This window comes from Chanos chanos, chromosome 5 (assembly GCF_902362185.1).
Source record: "Chanos chanos chromosome 5, fChaCha1.1, whole genome shotgun sequence".
NCBI classification, from domain to species: Eukaryota; Metazoa; Chordata; class Actinopteri; order Gonorynchiformes; family Chanidae; genus Chanos; species Chanos chanos.
Window position 1 is genome coordinate 36,605,815 of NC_044499.1, and position 17,699 is coordinate 36,623,513.

General features: G+C 41.9%; 1 protein-coding gene across 1 annotated transcript in view; it reads left to right on the forward strand.

Moving 5' to 3' along the window:
- The first annotated feature begins 7,264 nt into the window (after positions 1–7,264).
- Positions 7,265–17,699, forward strand: part of ephb4b (eph receptor B4b) — a 31,432-nt gene continuing 20,997 nt past the window's right edge. Inside the window, exon 1 of the mRNA XM_030775914.1 lies at positions 7,265–8,160. Coding sequence (XP_030631774.1) covers positions 8,058–8,160 — 103 coding nt within the window. The 5' untranslated portion in view covers positions 7,265–8,057. The remainder of the gene's footprint in view (positions 8,161–17,699) is intronic.

Here is a 17,699-nt window from a genome sequence, read left to right on the forward strand (position 1 = left end):
TAGGGGTGCCTGTGCATGTGTGTGCGTGCTCGCACATACGTGTGTGCGTGTGTGTGTGCGTGTGTGTTTGGGTACGCGCATGCCTGTGCATATCCTTTTGAATATACACTTGTCCACTGGTGCACTATGCATGTATGTGTTACTGCTTTGTCTGCAGTATTTCAAATGAAGAAGAGCAGTACATTCTACAGCCTCCCAGCAGTGTGAGAGCGCACGAGGGAGAGAGAGCGAGAGAGAGAGAGGGAGAGAGGGAGAGAGAGTGAGATGTCTTTTCAGTAGAAGTTACTACAATGTTGTAAATAAACACATGTGTTCCAATATTTTAAGAATTTAAAAATTGCACTGGCCACATTTTTTAAAGTCATACAGCAAAGCATTTTTTAAGTGAGTTGAATATTAAATTTAGAGAGAGAGAGAGAGAGAGAGAGAGAGAGAGAACAATTCCTCTTGTGGTTGGTTGTGGCATGACCTTAATGTTGGTGATGAACTGAAGAGAATGAAACCAAACAGAACAAGAGCGAGGACGAGAGACAGAGAGAGTGAAGTGTCATACAGAAACAGAGGGTTCCTGAGTGTCAGTTGGCAATTAAGCTATTGGCACAGTGTCTCTCTGCTTTCCTCTGTTCTATTGTGTGTGGAGTATCTGTCCTGTTCCAGTTTCAATGACTGTCATGCTAATTATGGCAGGCCTTTGATGTGGATGGAGACTGGAGAGAGGGTGGGAGAAACAGAGAACATTCATGGCAAGAGAGAGAGAGAGGGATTATGTCTTGTGTATTGACAGCAGGAAAAAGTGTGAATTTATAGTCTAGATAGCAGGAAAAATGTGTGTGTGTGCATATGTGTGTGCGCGTGCGCATGCATGTGTATGACCTAATGGGGACATTTTGATATCAGACAATGATTTTTTTTAGATGCAGTTGTATTGTTTTGAAGTTTAATATGCCATTGGTTATGGTCACGTTATGAATCCTTTGTTAGTTTAGTCAAAAAGTGGAAGTTTCCAGAAGGAACGTGTCCGAGTGTGAAATGATAGCCTTAGTGCCGCATATACATGGGCCCAAGGTATACACAGATCTTGTTCGCTGATCTCAGAGCTCACATAAAACTTTGGCGGATTACCGTGAAATAAACCTGTTTCTGTTGGAAATTCTTGTTTAGCTAGATTAACTTCACTTAGATTTCCTGTCATTTTTGGCAGGCGTCATGAAATTTACAAGTTCGTCTTAGAAATACTTTGGGCTTTCTACTCCATATTTTATCTTACTCTGCGGTGTCGAAAGTTCTCTCCTCCTAATTAATGGTGTCACGACATTTTTGACTCAGAATATAATTAAATCGATAGAGAAATGCCCGTGACTCCTACTTTATACCGAGTGACCGGTTCAAAGTTGAAAGAGGGTCAAAGCTGTCATCACCGCCATTAGCGCGCTGAGAGACTCCGCTTTGTTTTCTCTCAATGGGCACCCTTCACACACACACACACCGCGGTCTAAGACAGAGGATAAGCAAGGAGTGAGCGTTTCAAATGCTCATTTGTCGCCGTTATCTTGCGGAAGAGTGACAGTAATGACCAGCGATAAGACCGAACCGTCCCTCGGGCCTCTGGAGAACCCACTAAGGTAGATGAAAGCTTCCGTGCCGGCGGGCAGTTCGCGTGGTCTGCGAAAGCTCACTCGCCGCCCTTTGGGCTCTTATCTCCGGAGCAGTAAATCAATCAGGCCTCTGTCATTCAATGGACTTTTTTAAAATTTTCCATAGGAAATTCACGGAGAAGTCTGTACCGCAAATCCGCTGTATACAGTATTATCTTTGTGAAAGAATGTGCAAGTCAAACGCGTGCTTTCAAGTGTCATAGCAGAAAAAACTGAATATGTACACAACACGACACATATTCCGATGACACAGACGTTTGAGAACTGTTTAAATGAGTGTGTGTGTGTGTGTGTGTGTGTATACATATCTATATGTGTGTGTATGTATGTATGTATGTATGAAAATATTAAAGAGACCATAATCACTTCATCAAATTTGACAGAGGATAAACCTATCCATATGGAATATCTCAAAGTTTAATGAAAACATTGCAGCATGTCACTGGGCAAATGGGAGTTTTTGGTTTGTTTTGGTTTGTTTGCTTGAGTGTTCTTTAAACTGTGTCAAAGTGTGCAATGAATAAAGTACCATTAGAAACACAGGTACCAAAGTATACACGCGCAAATAAACAGACCTGATCTGGCCCCTTCTCTCAACTTTGTGACAATGTCCAGGCCCAGTCAGGAGACACGAGAACTGACTTCACTTTTCGCTGCTTTTACACACACACACACACACACACACACACATCTCTCACTGTCTGTGCATTTGAGAGGAATGTAATGAAGTCATCAGAAGATGGTGGATCTTAACTGGCAAAACTGCAGTTCCTTCTCTATCCAAATCTTTTGTGTGTGTGTGTGTGTGTGTGGATGAGTTTGTGTGTGTGTGTGTGTTTGTGACCCATTTAATATGTTATATGACCATGTTCTCATGGCGTCAGCGGTGTCTCTGTACTCGTTTTTTATTTCTTGTTTTGTTGTTTTTTTCTCCCTCCCTTTGTGTGACTCCTCACTCAGGCTGTGAGATGTCAGTGACATCGTCCCTATGAGACTGTAGCGCTATCAGTGTCATATACATCCACAGGGATTATTCTTCTCCCTCTCCCGCTCTCTCTCTCTCTCTCTCTGTCACACACAAACACACACACACACACACACACACTCAATATACTGACCTGCCTCTCGGTTGAGTTTGTATATTATCAGATGACATAATTCTACTTTCATTGTAGTGTGTTGTGTAACTGATGTCTGTGTATGTCCTACTTACTTTAATGAGTTGATGGGGTCACCTTATGAATATAAATACAAATTATATGCAATTTATAATCATAAGATTACCCAGTCAACCTATTACATTAAGGTATTGTATTACATTACATTGTGTCATAGTGTGATGATGTGATATGCCCTGTTTTAATCATTTACTGACAGCCAGTTGTAATGGGGATTTGTATGACAGCATAATGTAAGATTTTTTGGGGTTCCCAACTTTGATAATAAATAGGTCCCTCTCCTTTCTCTCTCCCACCACAGTTACACCCTCTTATGTGCTCTCTCACACTCTCTCTCTCTCTCTCTCTCTTTTTTTCTCCCTGTTTTTATCAGCTTTTATCAGCGATATGTGTAAAACATCCTGCCTTTCTGAAATATTAGTGTCCTCAGAGCTCCAAAGTGGATCCTGGCTCCCATTCTCTCTCTCTCTTTCTCTCTCTCTCTCTCTCTCTCTCTCTCCCTCTCTCACACACCCCCTTCTCCTACACAATACAACAGCAGTGGCAGCTGCCAATGCGGAATAGGCAGGAAGTGTGTGAGCATGTGTGTTTGTGGATTGCCAGGACATCTTCCAATTGTGTGGTTCAGGGACATCATTCCATAGAGTGTGTGTGCATGGAAATGTGTGTGTGTGTGTGTGTGTGTGTGTGTGTGCATATGCGTATGTCTACTCTGTGTGCAGTATGTCTGGAGCCAGGCAGGAAGTGGGCCGGCCCATTTGGCAGACTGTACAGGGAGAGATGGGGGTTGAAGGTGAGTCGCTCAGCTCCAAACTTCCCTCCATGGTCGGCCACCATGATGTCATTATGAGTCGCATGATCTGGGTGTAGCAACCTCAGGGTATTCCTTTTATCACCTCTCTCTCTTTCTCTCTTATTAACTCACTCTCTTTTTACTGTCTTTTGATGCGTGTTCACAGTGGATATTCATACCATTGCTCCCTTGGGTATGTTTGCTAACATGGACATATTACAAATGGATCAGATAAGAAAGGCTTACTGCCGCAACAACACACACACACACACACACACACACACGTACAAACACTCTATTCATATCATAGCACACTAATATAACCTCTGCTCTAAAAAAAAAAGTCACTTCCATGTATGAGTACCTAATCTCCCCCCTCTCTCTCAGTCTCCCCCTTCTCTCTCTCTCTCTCTCTCTCTCTCTCTCTCTCCCCCTCTCTCTCTCCTTCTCTCTCTCTATGACACACACACTTATACAAACGCAGTTACAGTTCTTTAAAGAACAGGTGTGTCGCCTGCACAAAGAAGCCGAGAGAATGAGATATTCCATGTCGTCCCTTCAGTTTCATAAAAGAATGAATGAACAATACATAGAGCCCAAGGGAAGAAAAAAAAGAGAGAAAAATATTTCATACTCTCAGCTGAAGAAAGGAAGCAAAAGAGAGAGAGAGAGAGAGAGAGAGAGGGCAGAAGAGAGACAGAGAGAGACAGAGAAGCATTTAATGTGATATCTTTTTATTACAGTGCTTGTAAATCTACACTGGTGTCTCACATTCTGTGTATGCATAGCCAAAACTGTGTACTGTGCTGGTGTACAGTAGTATTTTATAATTTTCATATCTCTTTTTCTCTCTGTATTATTAATTCACCTGCAGGTCTCAGATCAAAGCCTCTGCTAACCTCCAGTTCCTCTCCTCTATTTCCCCTTTTGTTCCTTGACTCAAATCCCTTCTGACAGTGGGGAAAGGTATGCTTTGCTTTCTTTACCCCTCCAAGTGGTCTGTCTTTTATTTCAACGCTCTCTTTCTCTCTCTCTCTCTCTCTCTCTCTCTCTCTCTTTTTACCTTTCCTCTGTCACGCTTAAAGGTTGCAGAAGAAAAAAGAAAGAAAGAAAGAAAGAAAGAAAGAAAGAAAGAAAGAAAGAAAGAAACACAATAAAGTTTAATTCACATAAAACTGGGCTTTTTCAAGCGTTCCTTTTGTCTGTTCTATAGAATTTACTCTGATATAATAAATGTACCGTGAATGACATTGAGTCCATTCATCCACATTAATGACCAAATGAGTAAGAGAATATACACTATTTCATCAGATTTTAATGACTTCAGCCCAGACTATACGTCTATAAAAAGAGTTTACTCTTATCATTTGTGACTCTTGCAATAACAATTTCATATTGTCCTGGGGTGTTTATTTCTTAAATTCTGAACTAATAATCAGTTAGAGAAAGTGAGAGGAGAGAGTATTGGTGACAGCTGAATTCCTTTCACCTCAAACATTCTAAATGTTTATGTGACATTGTTTACTGAGGTTTATATAATGATCAAGACAGATTGACTTTCATCTGAATGAGTTGCACATTACCCCTAATATAGACCTTAGGTGAACTGTAGTAGGTGCGTATGTGCGTATGTGGGTATATGCCTACGTGCGTTTGTGTGTGTGTGTGTGTGTGTGTGTGTGTGGAAAGGGAGAGAGAGAGAGAGAACAGACGCTCATGTTTGCTCCCTGCCCATTACCCATTGCCACCCTTGTGTTGAACTCCTTTTTTCTCACTCTCACTCATTCTTCCACCACTCCCTATCTCTCAATTCATACCTTCTCACCCTCTTCTCCTCTCCACCTCTCCCCTCTCTTTCCATCCCCAGATACACAGTTTCTGGATTTCATACATGAATCAGGGCCCCAGAGTTACACACACACACACACACACACACACACACATTTCTATCCATTTATCTATTTATTTATCTATTCAATACACGCATATATACGCCGTACACACACACACACACACACACAAACATATGTACGACGGCAATAAGCGCCACAGAATCTCAGAGCATTCCATCATACATTGACGCTAAAACAAAGTCTGTTTCTGCGTCGGTTTAGTTAAAAGGAAAAAAATGTTTCTCACAGAAATAAAGTAAGTATCAAATTGCTATCACCTCCGGTACACCATGACTACAACCTGTTGAGCGGGAGTCTAATGGGCTTTGACACCTGAAGCGTAAATGGTCTTAAAGAGTGCGAACAATAGCACGAGCAGTGTCATGAAGGTGTCACAGGAGATTCGCGTGCGCCCGTGAGAGCGCGCCCACACCTTTGAAATAAAACTCGACTGTTTTCATGTTGGTTTGGTGGAGGGTGTCAGTTTTGGCTTTGAGGTGCCCTAGCAGAAAAAAGAATGTCAGGGACTAAACAGAGCTCAAGTGAGATTTGTTGTTTATAAACTGATTACTTTTTGTTAGAACACTTTGAGATATGACTTAATTGTACATGCGGTTGTATGCATTGCCCTCAAGAAAATTATATCTAAAAGACTGGTTTGATCACTTGAGCATTAAAAATTTACATTTAAATTATGCATTTAAAAATTCAATTTTATTTGGTTTATTTATAGACCACCAGGCAACAAAAAGACGTTGAACAAGAAACAAACAAACAAACAAACAAACAAATAAATAAATAAAAACATATTTTTCTGAAGCCTGTTCCTGGAGTCATAAAAAAGTTATTCCTCTTCTTTGGTCTGTCATCTTGTCAGTGTAATTATGTCTGTCTCTGTTTTAATCTTAATGACAGATGGATCAATGGTAATTAAGGCACGAACGATACGAACTGTCTCGAACAGGATCGCGACGGGAAGCTGCGAAAAGACCCAGTAAAGCAGAACATGATCGATGGGGCGTATTGATTAATCGATAACTAAACGTCAGTCGCTAGCTTTGGCGAAAAGGTCAACCTTTTTAGTGCGGTAGCTGGCTCCTCAAAGGAAACAAACCCCAGACAATTACATGCATCCATCAAACTCTCTCACCTGCGGACGCTGCCAACTGCAATCGGTATGGGAAATCAACAAAGCTCAGAACAGCAGTGTCTGTGTGTGTGTGTCTGTGTGTGTGTGTGTGTGTGTGTGTGAGAGAGAGAGAGAGAGAGAGAGAGAGAGAGAGGGAGAGAAAGAAAGAAATTTATAAGTATATCATTAATGTGTATGTGTAATGTATTCCTGACGTGTATTATCAGAGAGAGAGAGAGAGAGAGAGAGAGAGAGAGAGAGAGAGAGAGAGAGAGAGAATCATTTTGGTTATTTGTGGTTAACGTTGAAGTCTATCTAGCAGTCCAGAAGCATGTGTGCTTACAAAGTAAAATAAGTAAATACAATAAAGTCTGGACTCTGTGTACTTTCTCTCATTTCTACACGTTGGGGGAAACGTCATCCCTTGTTTTATTAGAAAGTAAAATCAATAGTGCCTTAACAATCCCAAACTCCCATTCATAATTATTCATATATTTGGGTAAACAGACGAGTAAAATGGCCAATGACGAATCAAGAAACATTAATGGGGCGGGATCTGTGCAGCGAGGGGAATGTGCCCAGTACTAGCGTCTGAATCTCGTGTCCGCCGATTTCTTGAATGCACGCGAGGTGGAAAGTTGGAGCTTTGACTGAACTCCCGTTTTGTTGTTTGTTCGTGTTGTGAGCTCTGTTCGGCCAAAATCGCCACGATTCTAAAAGCACGGACATGCGAGAGGATTACAGGCTGTCTGGTAGTTGACCGCAGATATATTGTGTTTTTGTCACGGGAAAGGAGAGGAATGTGTAAGTGAGAGAGAAAAGGAGACGGAGCTGCGTCGCTTGGCACGACCAAAACAGCAGCAGGATTGTGTCAGATCTTGTATACAGTAGCTTGGATATCTGTTCCACTGCGGGCCAGCGATTTCACTGCTGGCTGTATTCCACTTTTCCTGCTGGTGTGAACGGCACACTGAAGCGCTGTCTGAAAGAGGAGATCCCGAGGAGAAAACTGAACGGCATATTTTCAGGCTTCCCCCATCCCTCTCTTTTTTTCCAATTCGGGATCTCTGCATGTTTGTCTCTCTCACGAAGATCCCAAGATCAGAAAGAGAGATATTCCGGACAGCACTAATTTTACGTCCAAGTCGGCTATCTGAACTGCGTATTGACACGTTTAGTTAAAAGAACTTAACTCGCGAGAGTGAGTTCAAAGTTATCCTGCGCTTTTGCAGATTCTAGTTGTTCCTGCAGAGACAGCCCGAGGAGCGCCACAGAGCGTGGGTCAATCACTGATGTGGGTAGAAGGGCTCGCGGAGACACGGCCCAGCTGACAGCGCGTGAAAATTCTTAGAAGTCTTCATTATTTCTTTTTTTACACATATAAAATCCAAATCGTCTCGTTGGTCCTCGATGGAGCTTTTGCAAAACAACATGGACTATGTGCTCCGGGCAGCCGTACTCGCGATCTGGCTCACAGTCAGTGGATTCCCCAACGCTTGCACCGCTGAAGAGGGTACGTATGCCTAAAATGCTTGAAAGTAACAGTACCATTTTAATACTCGATGGATCTTGTAAATGTTACTGCGAAAAAATGTCATAAACATACAAATAGTTTTGCACAAAAAGGAAGAATATGAGCTCCTGAGGTCTGGGTTTTGAAGAGGTTTTCGCGATCAGAAGGAAATATTAATACTCCGAAAATACTGGATAAACACAAGTTTTAAATGTTTTTAAACTGTTGGAATACAGCGTAAGCTAAATTACTCGAAGTAACCCAAGAATTTGCTTTTTGTGTTGTTCTGTGCACGCTTTATGAAATATCGGCAGGAAATCAGTCTGACTAGCCTAATTTCTTTAAAACATTTTCACCTCATTTCCGATCAACTATTATAATTGTTTTAGTCCCTGAAATGTTTGTCCATGTTTTGCTTGGCCTACTCCTGTTCCATTTATTTTCAGTTAATTGGGTTCATTTTACCTACTAAGGAGTTATGTGTAGTCTATTCTGCAGTTTAAGTATTCCGAGTATTGGCCGACTTACAGTCTCGTTTGCGTAAAGTTAATTATTTCGAATCCGTTTAACTTTGACTCGTTTTGTGACATGCCCTAATCCGCGGTATTTTGTACATTTCAAGTGGCCGATGATCCGTTCCCGTCTCTTAATTTTTTCTCAGCCTGCCCATAGACTTAATTAATCCTCACCTAAACCAGAGAAGGCGAAATGTTTTGTGATTTTGATTGCAGATGTATCATTAACTTTAAGTGACACTCACGAGCGCGCACTACAAATTAGAAGCGACGTGAACCAACTGTGTTAGACACAAAACAAAAGAGTTGCTGACCCGACACTCATCAGGCACAGTTGTGGGGCTGCGTTGGCCCTAAATGGGAAAGGCAAAATTACAGAATAAAATCAACGCAGATTCAACTTGATAAATTAAGAAATTAGTTACTTACTTTATTAAAAGGGCGAAATTATTATGTAAATGTTTAGTGGTATTAAATACAACCTGGAAACTCGGTCATCGTAGTATCCCAGTGGCTAATGTATAACCTGGATGTTTCTAGCTGGCACACTAGAACCTGTTTTGATTTAGTTTAATAACTAACAGCCCCTTGTATAAAGCTTTGCGTTAACTTGGTCAGCAATCTTGTGAAGTGTCGAAAGTGTGATTGGTCACTTTCAGTTTTCATTTTCACGTATTAATGAGTTATAGAATGATTTACTCAGGTTTGTGGTCTAATTGTTCACAGTTGCTCAGCAAAAAAAGCTAACTTGTCACTTTTCGGCCATCTCCTGTTGCGCCCCGCTGCGGTTTGATGAAGCGGCGTTTTGTATGTGTGTACGAACCCGGTGTGTGTGGTCATGTAACTGTCTTGTCAGCCGGTGTCAGAGTGACGGATCGATCGAGGATCTGAGCGGATTAGTTCCGCGTTTCACGGCGTACTGGAGACACCTGGAGCCCGTCAGGGACAATCAATTTGCCATGGTTCCCCTCCGAGGCCCCGAGGAGCCATCGCAGGGAGGGTATGCTTGGTTACTGCCGAGGGAGATAGTCCAGATTAACGGCACCCAGTGGTGCAGAGCTACGGCACGATAATGAACGAATTACAGTGAGACGGTACCTACAGCTCGAACTAATTAAAAACACCATCGGTGTCAGATCAAATTAAAGTTGACAATTTTTAAAGAGGTCACACACACACACACACACACACACACACACACACACAGACAAAGCCTACCCAGTTAGAGGGGGAAACGCTTTTTCAAATTGTTTACCGCACGAGTCTAATCTGAGTTAACAATAGGCCTAAACTATTTTTAATCGGACCCTGTAAATTGTGCTAATTTTTATTAAAGCACAAGTCTGACCCACGCTGTTTAGTGTACAGTTTATATCAATGTGAGGTAAAAATTACTAATCGTTGCTAACATGTCGTACGTTTAAGTAGTACTGCCCAACGATGACTACAATTGTTCTCTTTTTCTCTTAGACATGATTAACAACGTAAAACTCAAGGTAGTTTCAGTTGATCCTCTCAGGTGTGCTATTTTTGCATCATCAAAATAAAGTCCAGTAGATCCTAGAGGGATGAAGAAACATCAGGGTAAACTCGATAATACTGACTGCTCCATCATAAACTCTGTGTGATGAATAAAATCAATCACATGGGTCACACATACTCATCCGTCTTTACAGGACAACGGGATAAATAACGATGATGCGTTGTACTGATGTTGCCCGAGTAAAGTATGAGTTTATTTAAGTCAGATAATTTAGTACAACGGATATGACTTTCTATAAGTCTCTAAATCTAGTAAATTCACACTAACACGTGGTTAAGCCTTATGGGGTCCCGCGCTGCAGCGCTCTTTTTAAATCGTTGATCGCTCGAGGAATTTTGCATGCGTATGCAACAGGAAGTGTCAATCGCTTTGTGTCCTCTCACGAATCCATTCTCACAAAAAAGACAGAGCTCACCGCCACTCTAACAATCCCCAATTAAGTAATAAAACGGCTTAACACCAATCTGATCGGTCGAAATAAAATCACATCAAAATGCTCGGTTGCCACGAATCGTGCGGAAAACCCATCTTATGACCTAATGTCTCCGTTTAAAAGTCGTATCCTGTTCAAATTAAATGTCATTCTTTATGTCTATGTTCTGTGAAATCATTTCGACGCCGTGTTTCCCCAATATCAGTCGAAGTATTTTTCCATTTTTAAAGTGTGTTCTGTGTGTGTGTGTGTGTGTGTGTGTGTGTGTGTGTGTGTGTGTGTGTGTGTGTGAAAGAGAGAGAGAGAGAGAGAGAGAGATGGACATACGACTGAGGGCTATTGTTAGGAAGCCTGGTTGAGGACAATAGTGGGACAGAAGTTGCCTCTGAAGAAGCTTACAGAGCACAATAAAATCAAACTTGCATTCAGAATCGCCCTTCAAAGTGGACTTAAATTCCCCATGCTTAGGAAACTTAAAGGGGCTTATCCTACCTCATCTCCCACCCCACCCCCTTTTCTGTGGTTGCCTTCTATATATAGATAGATATTACTGTATAATATATATATATATATATATATATATATATATATATATATATAATAGAGAGAGAGAGAGAGATGCAGTCACTGTGCTGGCCTACGCAGATGCAGAGTAGAGAGCTTGTGACTCTTTTGTTGGAGTATGTCTTTGCTCTTTTTGTCCCTCTCAAGCATTAGTAGCTTGAGTGACTCCTGTATTGTGTGAAAGTGATCAGAATGGCATGTGTATGTGAGTGAACAGTGACTTTCTCAGCTTTGCACCTCAAGTTCTATTAATGATGTGTGTGTGTGTGTGTGTGTGTGTCTTTGTGGTAGTGGGCATGTGTTTTTTAGAATGTGTGTGTCTTGTGGCCGTCTGGTGTCCCTGCTGGGGAAATGAGTTTCTGCTGTCCTTAAATCCCATTAAAGAGATCCCTCTTTTAGTAGTGAAGGGAGAGAGAAAGAGAGGGATTAACATCTAAAATGACCTCTCGTTTCTCCCTTTCATATTCCTGTCTTCCTCATCTCTCTCTCTCTCTCTCTCTCTCTCTCTCTCTCTTTTTCTCTCACTCTTTTCTAGTCTTAAGCTGGAGCTTAGCCACTTAAAGAGTTAAACAGCCTCTCAGTAATCTTATAAATTCAGCTGAATGGATCCCACGCTCTGCTATAAGGCTGCCACAACATTCACACAACCTTCACACAACCTTCACACAACATGGCCACACGACATGAAAACACTAAGTGTCAAGAAAACGGTATCCTGACAACCTTCACACACACACCACCAGTTCAACTTGACGTGATTTTCAACCATATTTTTAAAATTCAAACAACTTTCTGATTTACAAATATGGTGATGTTGGAGGTGATATTTTCCCATCTCTTAGCTCATAGCATTCTGAAGACTTCCATAAGACAGCTAAAATACTTTGCCCACATCTAGATACAGTCATATAGTTTACACACACACACGCACCGTGTGGACTCAAACACACACTCGGTACTCAGCGCCACTGAAGTGTGACTGTTTCACATTGTTCTAAATTGTTAGATGGATCTTGTTTTTGTCTCTAATGTTCTTTTATAATTGTGTGTGTGTGTGTGTGTGTGTGTTTTATTATTACGGGATTTTTTTTAGTCTCCAGTGTGCTAGGAGGGTGTGTTAAGTAGTTTTAAGTCTGTAGATTAATGATAATTTGTTAGTGCGTTCACCTAACTGCCTCCAGATTCTTCTTGCATAACAAGTCTCCCAAGTCATACTCTGTGTGTGGTGTGTGGTATTAGAAAAATCAGGTATTGTTTGTCCTATGTGTAATAACAACATGGACAAAGAGAAATATGTTTTATTAAAGTAAAAATCATTCCACATCATTAAAGCTAAGTAAATTAAATTCAACTGAGTTGCTATCTGAACTCATCTCAGACAAGAGGGAGTATAGGAGAGAGATTTCAATCAGTTTTTACCAACAAACCTCTACCATGGAGAAGAGGAACAAGACAGAACAGAAAAGAGAGACGGGAAAGGATAACGAGGGATGGATTATACCACAGACAGACAAGAACAAATAAAAAACACCATGCAGAGAAAATGATTAAACACTGTTTTTCAATTTTAATCAGCTCTATAGGAAACTTATTATTCAAATCAGAAGAGAGAGAGAGACAGACAGAGAGAGACAGAGAGAGAGAGAGAGAGGAGAGGGAGAGAAGTGAGGGGGAGAGTTTGGGTGGAGAAAGAGAGAGTTAGAATGAGAGTGAGATGTTGAGTTGAGGTGGTGGTGTACAGAGAGAGTGTTTTTGCGTGTGTGTGTGTGTATGTGTGTGTTAGGGTGAATCGTGAGAATAAAGAGAATATAATCCTCTGAATGACACAGTCACTCTGACCCCTGTTTGTCTGTCCCAGTGGTGATGAGTCATACTAGAACATTCTGCTCTGTGTATGAGTGAGTGCGTTATGTGTGTCATGTAAGTGTATGTGTGTGTGTGTGTGTGTGTGTGTGTGTGTGTTGGCGGGGGGAGGGGGGTACAGATTTTGGTGCATGCAGCTAAGTAATAGTATATTGTTTAAGTGGATAGAACAGAATCATGGGAGCTCATGGTGTGAGCTATTACCCCCCCATGCCCCACCCCCTTCCCTTGCAAAACACACACCTCGTTCCTAACAGAGTCTGACATGAATGAGACTGGGCTAGATGCATAATAGAAGTCTTTTAGACAAGCTTGTATCTGCACAGACAATGAAGTGGTGAAAATTGCTGAACTAGAGGTATCACTGATGCGTACTCTCATAATCTCTCTCACACACATACTCAGCCACCTGTGGTTATGAAGAAACAGTGTGCCTCTGTTAAAAATCACAAACTCATGATCATTTCCTCATGCCAGCCAGGCTGCCTTGACTGTGAACATAAACAGTTCACACACACACACACACACGCACACACACACACACACACACACACATAATGCTCTTCCATATATTTAGTGTACATTTGTCTCTCTCTCACTCACTTTCACTCTCTGTCTCTCTCTGCCTCTTTGTCTCTGTCTCTCTCTCTGTGTGTGTGTGTGTGAGTGTTTGGATCAGATTCGGGTAAACCAAACAAGAACATGAACATCAGAAAAAAAAACTCAGCTTGATGGAGACATTTTGCTATTCCCATTTCCAAAAACAGTTTTAAATGACTGCTGTTATTATATGAAGAAAAAGTGTGAAAATGTTTCTTTGGTTTACGATTAGAGAAAAGGTTAGGATTATGATGAGGTCATTAGTCATTACTTAAAGTAAGATGAAAATAAATGATGTAAGGAAAAAAAAAACGTGTTTTGCTGGAAGAAAGAGAAAGCGTCACTGACACAAACACACCTCCCTTTCTCTTTTGCTTCTCAAAACGCTGCCAGAGTCTTAGAGACGAAACAAAAGGAACAGTGAAAGCATGTTGACGAGAAAGGATTTAGTGAGTAGTGATTGACTGTATGTGTGTTTTAAGGGGTGAGTGGGTTGGATGAATGTCTGTGGTTCTTTTAATGTTTGATTTTTGGTTAAGATTTTCCACAGAGGTTCTGGAAGCATGGAGAATTCGTTAGACTCATGAGGGCAATTATGATCAGAGCCAATTAGAGGGCCTGTCTCCCCTCTCTCGCATATGGCATGCCACCTAATTGCTTAATTGAAGCACTGATTTTGGCGATCTCTTTCAATCGTACCCCGCGGCTTTCAAGGGAGGGCCTTTAAATCCTTTCACCAATCATTTCACCAACCGTTTAACCAATCAAGAGCCTCCTTCACCCTTTTAACCTCCAGCTTTGCCTTGGCACACTTTTTTTTGATGAGGATAAAAGTCACACAGATCATCTGAAAGGATTCTGACAGAGATTGGAAGGGATTTTAGCAACAGACGTTTACTCTGATTCTACAAAATGGTCTGTGGTTGGATTTCTTCAAATTCCACGCTGATCCACCCTCGCTTTTACCGAAATTCTCCAAAGACGAATGCGTGTGCATGAGCGTGAGCATGAGCACGTGCGTGTGCGTATGCGTGTTCTCACACACACACACACACACGCACACACTCATTTCCAAAGAAAACAGAAATCATTGTCAGAGCACAGTTATGCTGTGTGGTCATGGGCCATAAGGAAAATCATCACGCGGGTATTTGGTAGATGTGGAAATGTGGAAGAACAGATGAGCTTGCATGGAACCAGACACAGTTTACCCATGATTTTCACTTTAGTCCTGCCTTTGAGGCTGGCAGATTGTACTTTTTTTCCTCTCTTTCTTCCTCTCTCTATCTCTCTCTCTCTCTCGCACACTCTGTGTGTGTGTGCGTGTGTGTATGTGTGTGAGAGGGTTAGAGGTGCCTGGGACTTTTAATCGTGTTTCACACAACAGTAGGTCCTCTCAATGCTAAGCAGATTTCTCTTCTGCATGACACTTTTTTTCATCTTTTTTTTTCTTTTTTTGGGGGGAATTTTTGTCACTTAGCACTTTTTTTCCAGAGTGCAATCATTGCAAAACTGAGGAAATCCATGACTAGGGCGTGATGCACTTATGCACATACGTATACACATGCACAAACACACACACACACACACACACACACACACACACACACACAACAAGGATTTATTGTTATCGAGGCAACACAGTCACATTAAGGGCTGTGTTGTGTTGGTTTATAACTGTGGGGTTTTAATGAGCACGGTTCTGCTGTTCAAAAGTGGTTTTTGTCATAAATGTTATGAAGCTCAGTTCTGTGTCAACTGAGTGTGTAGCTGACAGAGAGCAGACCCCCGTGTGTGGCGAGGCTGAAGTGCCCCTTGTTAGAGGGTCATGTCCGTTAAGTGTGTGAGAAGCAGTGGAATTCATGTCTCGTTACGCTCTGTCAGGTCTCAGTTTTCTTCTCAAAAACTACACACACTCACACACACACACACACACACACACACACACACACACACACGGTAACATACTTTTTTTTTTTACTCAGAAAACCCCTCTCTCTCTCTGTCTCTGTCTCTGTCTCTCTCTCTCTCTCTCTCTCTCTCTCTCTCTGTAATTAGGTGATGTGTGATTACAGAGCTGTATGCTCTCTCTGGCAGTCGGGACTGTAATTTCTGTGTTCCGCTTCACAGACGGCCAGGAATGACCAGGAAAACAGCCAGCCAGTTCTCCCTCTTTCTAATTTAGCAGATGTGTGCGTGCGTGTATGTGTGTGTGTGTGCGTGTATGTGTGTGTGTGTGTGTGTGTGTTTATGTGTAAAGAAATGTAACTCACTGTGCGCGCTAGTTTTAGTTGTGTGTGTCTGTGTGTGGTGGATTAGTGAATGAGTGTGATGGTAAGTGTGTGAGCTAGTTTTAGTTGTGTGTGTGTATTTGTAGTCACCAATACAAGAATGTCATCTATGTTTTGTTAAAGCTCAGTTAAGCTGCCTTGCTCTGATTGGGGAATGTGTGTGTGTGTGTGTGTGTGTGTGTGTGTGTGTGTGTGTGTGTGTGTGAGATAGCAGTGTGTTTGGGTTAAGCCCAGTCAAGCCCAGGTCAGATCTTAACAAGCATCCCCACCCGTCTCGACCTGATGACATCACTGCCTCTGGAGGCAGTCAATCCCATATGACATACAGCTGCCAGAACGTGTATGTATGTCTGTGTGCGTGTGTGTGTGTGTGTCTATGTGGGGAGGGTGCACCTGGCTTAATGATGATGAATGTCATATTTATTAGTCTGCTCTGATGGTCTGTGTTTATTTTTCGTTGTGTGTGTGGGTTCCTGTGAAACAGTTTAACTATGTGTGTCTGTCACGTTTTATGGTCTTCAGTGGTTTGCCACTTTCTCTCCCTCTCTCTCTCTTTCTCTCCCTCTCTCTCTCTCTTTCTCTCCCTCTCTCTCTCTCTCTCTCTAGGCTTTAGAGTTAAATGTTGATTGGTTAGGCTTGCAGTAGAACTATACAAGGACACAAACTTCAACCACCATTAATTAAACATGAGTAAAAGTTTTACTCATCAGTTCTCTCTCTGACTCTTTTTTCTTTATCTTGTCTATTCTTCTTCCTTCCCTACTTCTCTCTCTCTTTCTCTCTCCCTCTTACTGATCCCTCTTTCTTATCAGCTCTCTGCAGCCTGCCTTCTCACTGGGGACAGAGAGAGAAAAAGAGAGAGAGACAGAGAGAGAGAGAAATTTGTAGTACTCTAAAGGGTAAAGGTAGAATTGTGAATACTGTGATAGGAGAGAAAAAGAGAGGGAGGAGAGGAGGTGGTTCTTAGGATGAGGTCATCGTCATGGATATACTGCTACATTATATGATCCCCTCATTACTAGTGAGGAAACTTGAGTGGGGAGAACAAGTGAGATTGAGAGAGAGATAGGGAGATGGAGAGGGAGATTGTGTGAGAGAGAGAGAGAGAGAGAGAGAGAGAGAGAGAGAGAGATGATGCTCCATTGTCAGACTGCAGTAGTTTTTAGTCTGTGCACCCTGAACCTTTCCCCTATGTGTGTGTGTGTGTGTGTCTGTGTATTATGCCTGGGTGAATACCAGTGAGATATTCTTCCATTTCCACATAAAGGTTTTAATGAGTGTATCTCTAACAAGCAACTGTATGAATATATGTATGTGCGTGAAGCCTGTGGGTACAGTCTCAGGTAATAGGGCTGGATTAGTAGACACACTCTGCATATTTAACTGAAGAGCCGTCAACACCTGCGTTTGTGCGTGTATGAGAGAAGGAATGAGAGGAAGTGTGAATGAGTGTGTCAGTTTTAGCTGTGCTCCTGATCACCTCACTCTTTCTCCTCTGCAGGTGTGTGGTTATCCACCTCTTTCCATCCCACTCTACTTTCCCCTCTTTCTTATCTCCATCTCTTAGAGATCTCAGAGGTCTGTGGACGGGTTAATCTAGTCTGAGCAAATCTAGTGTTACATCTACTGTCTATAGAGCATCGTCTGAGTTTGGATCTCTCTGTTAGCGACAGTAACCGTTAGCATAAATTTGATTGAGTGAAGTGTTCTTGGCCTCGCTGTTAAAGCTG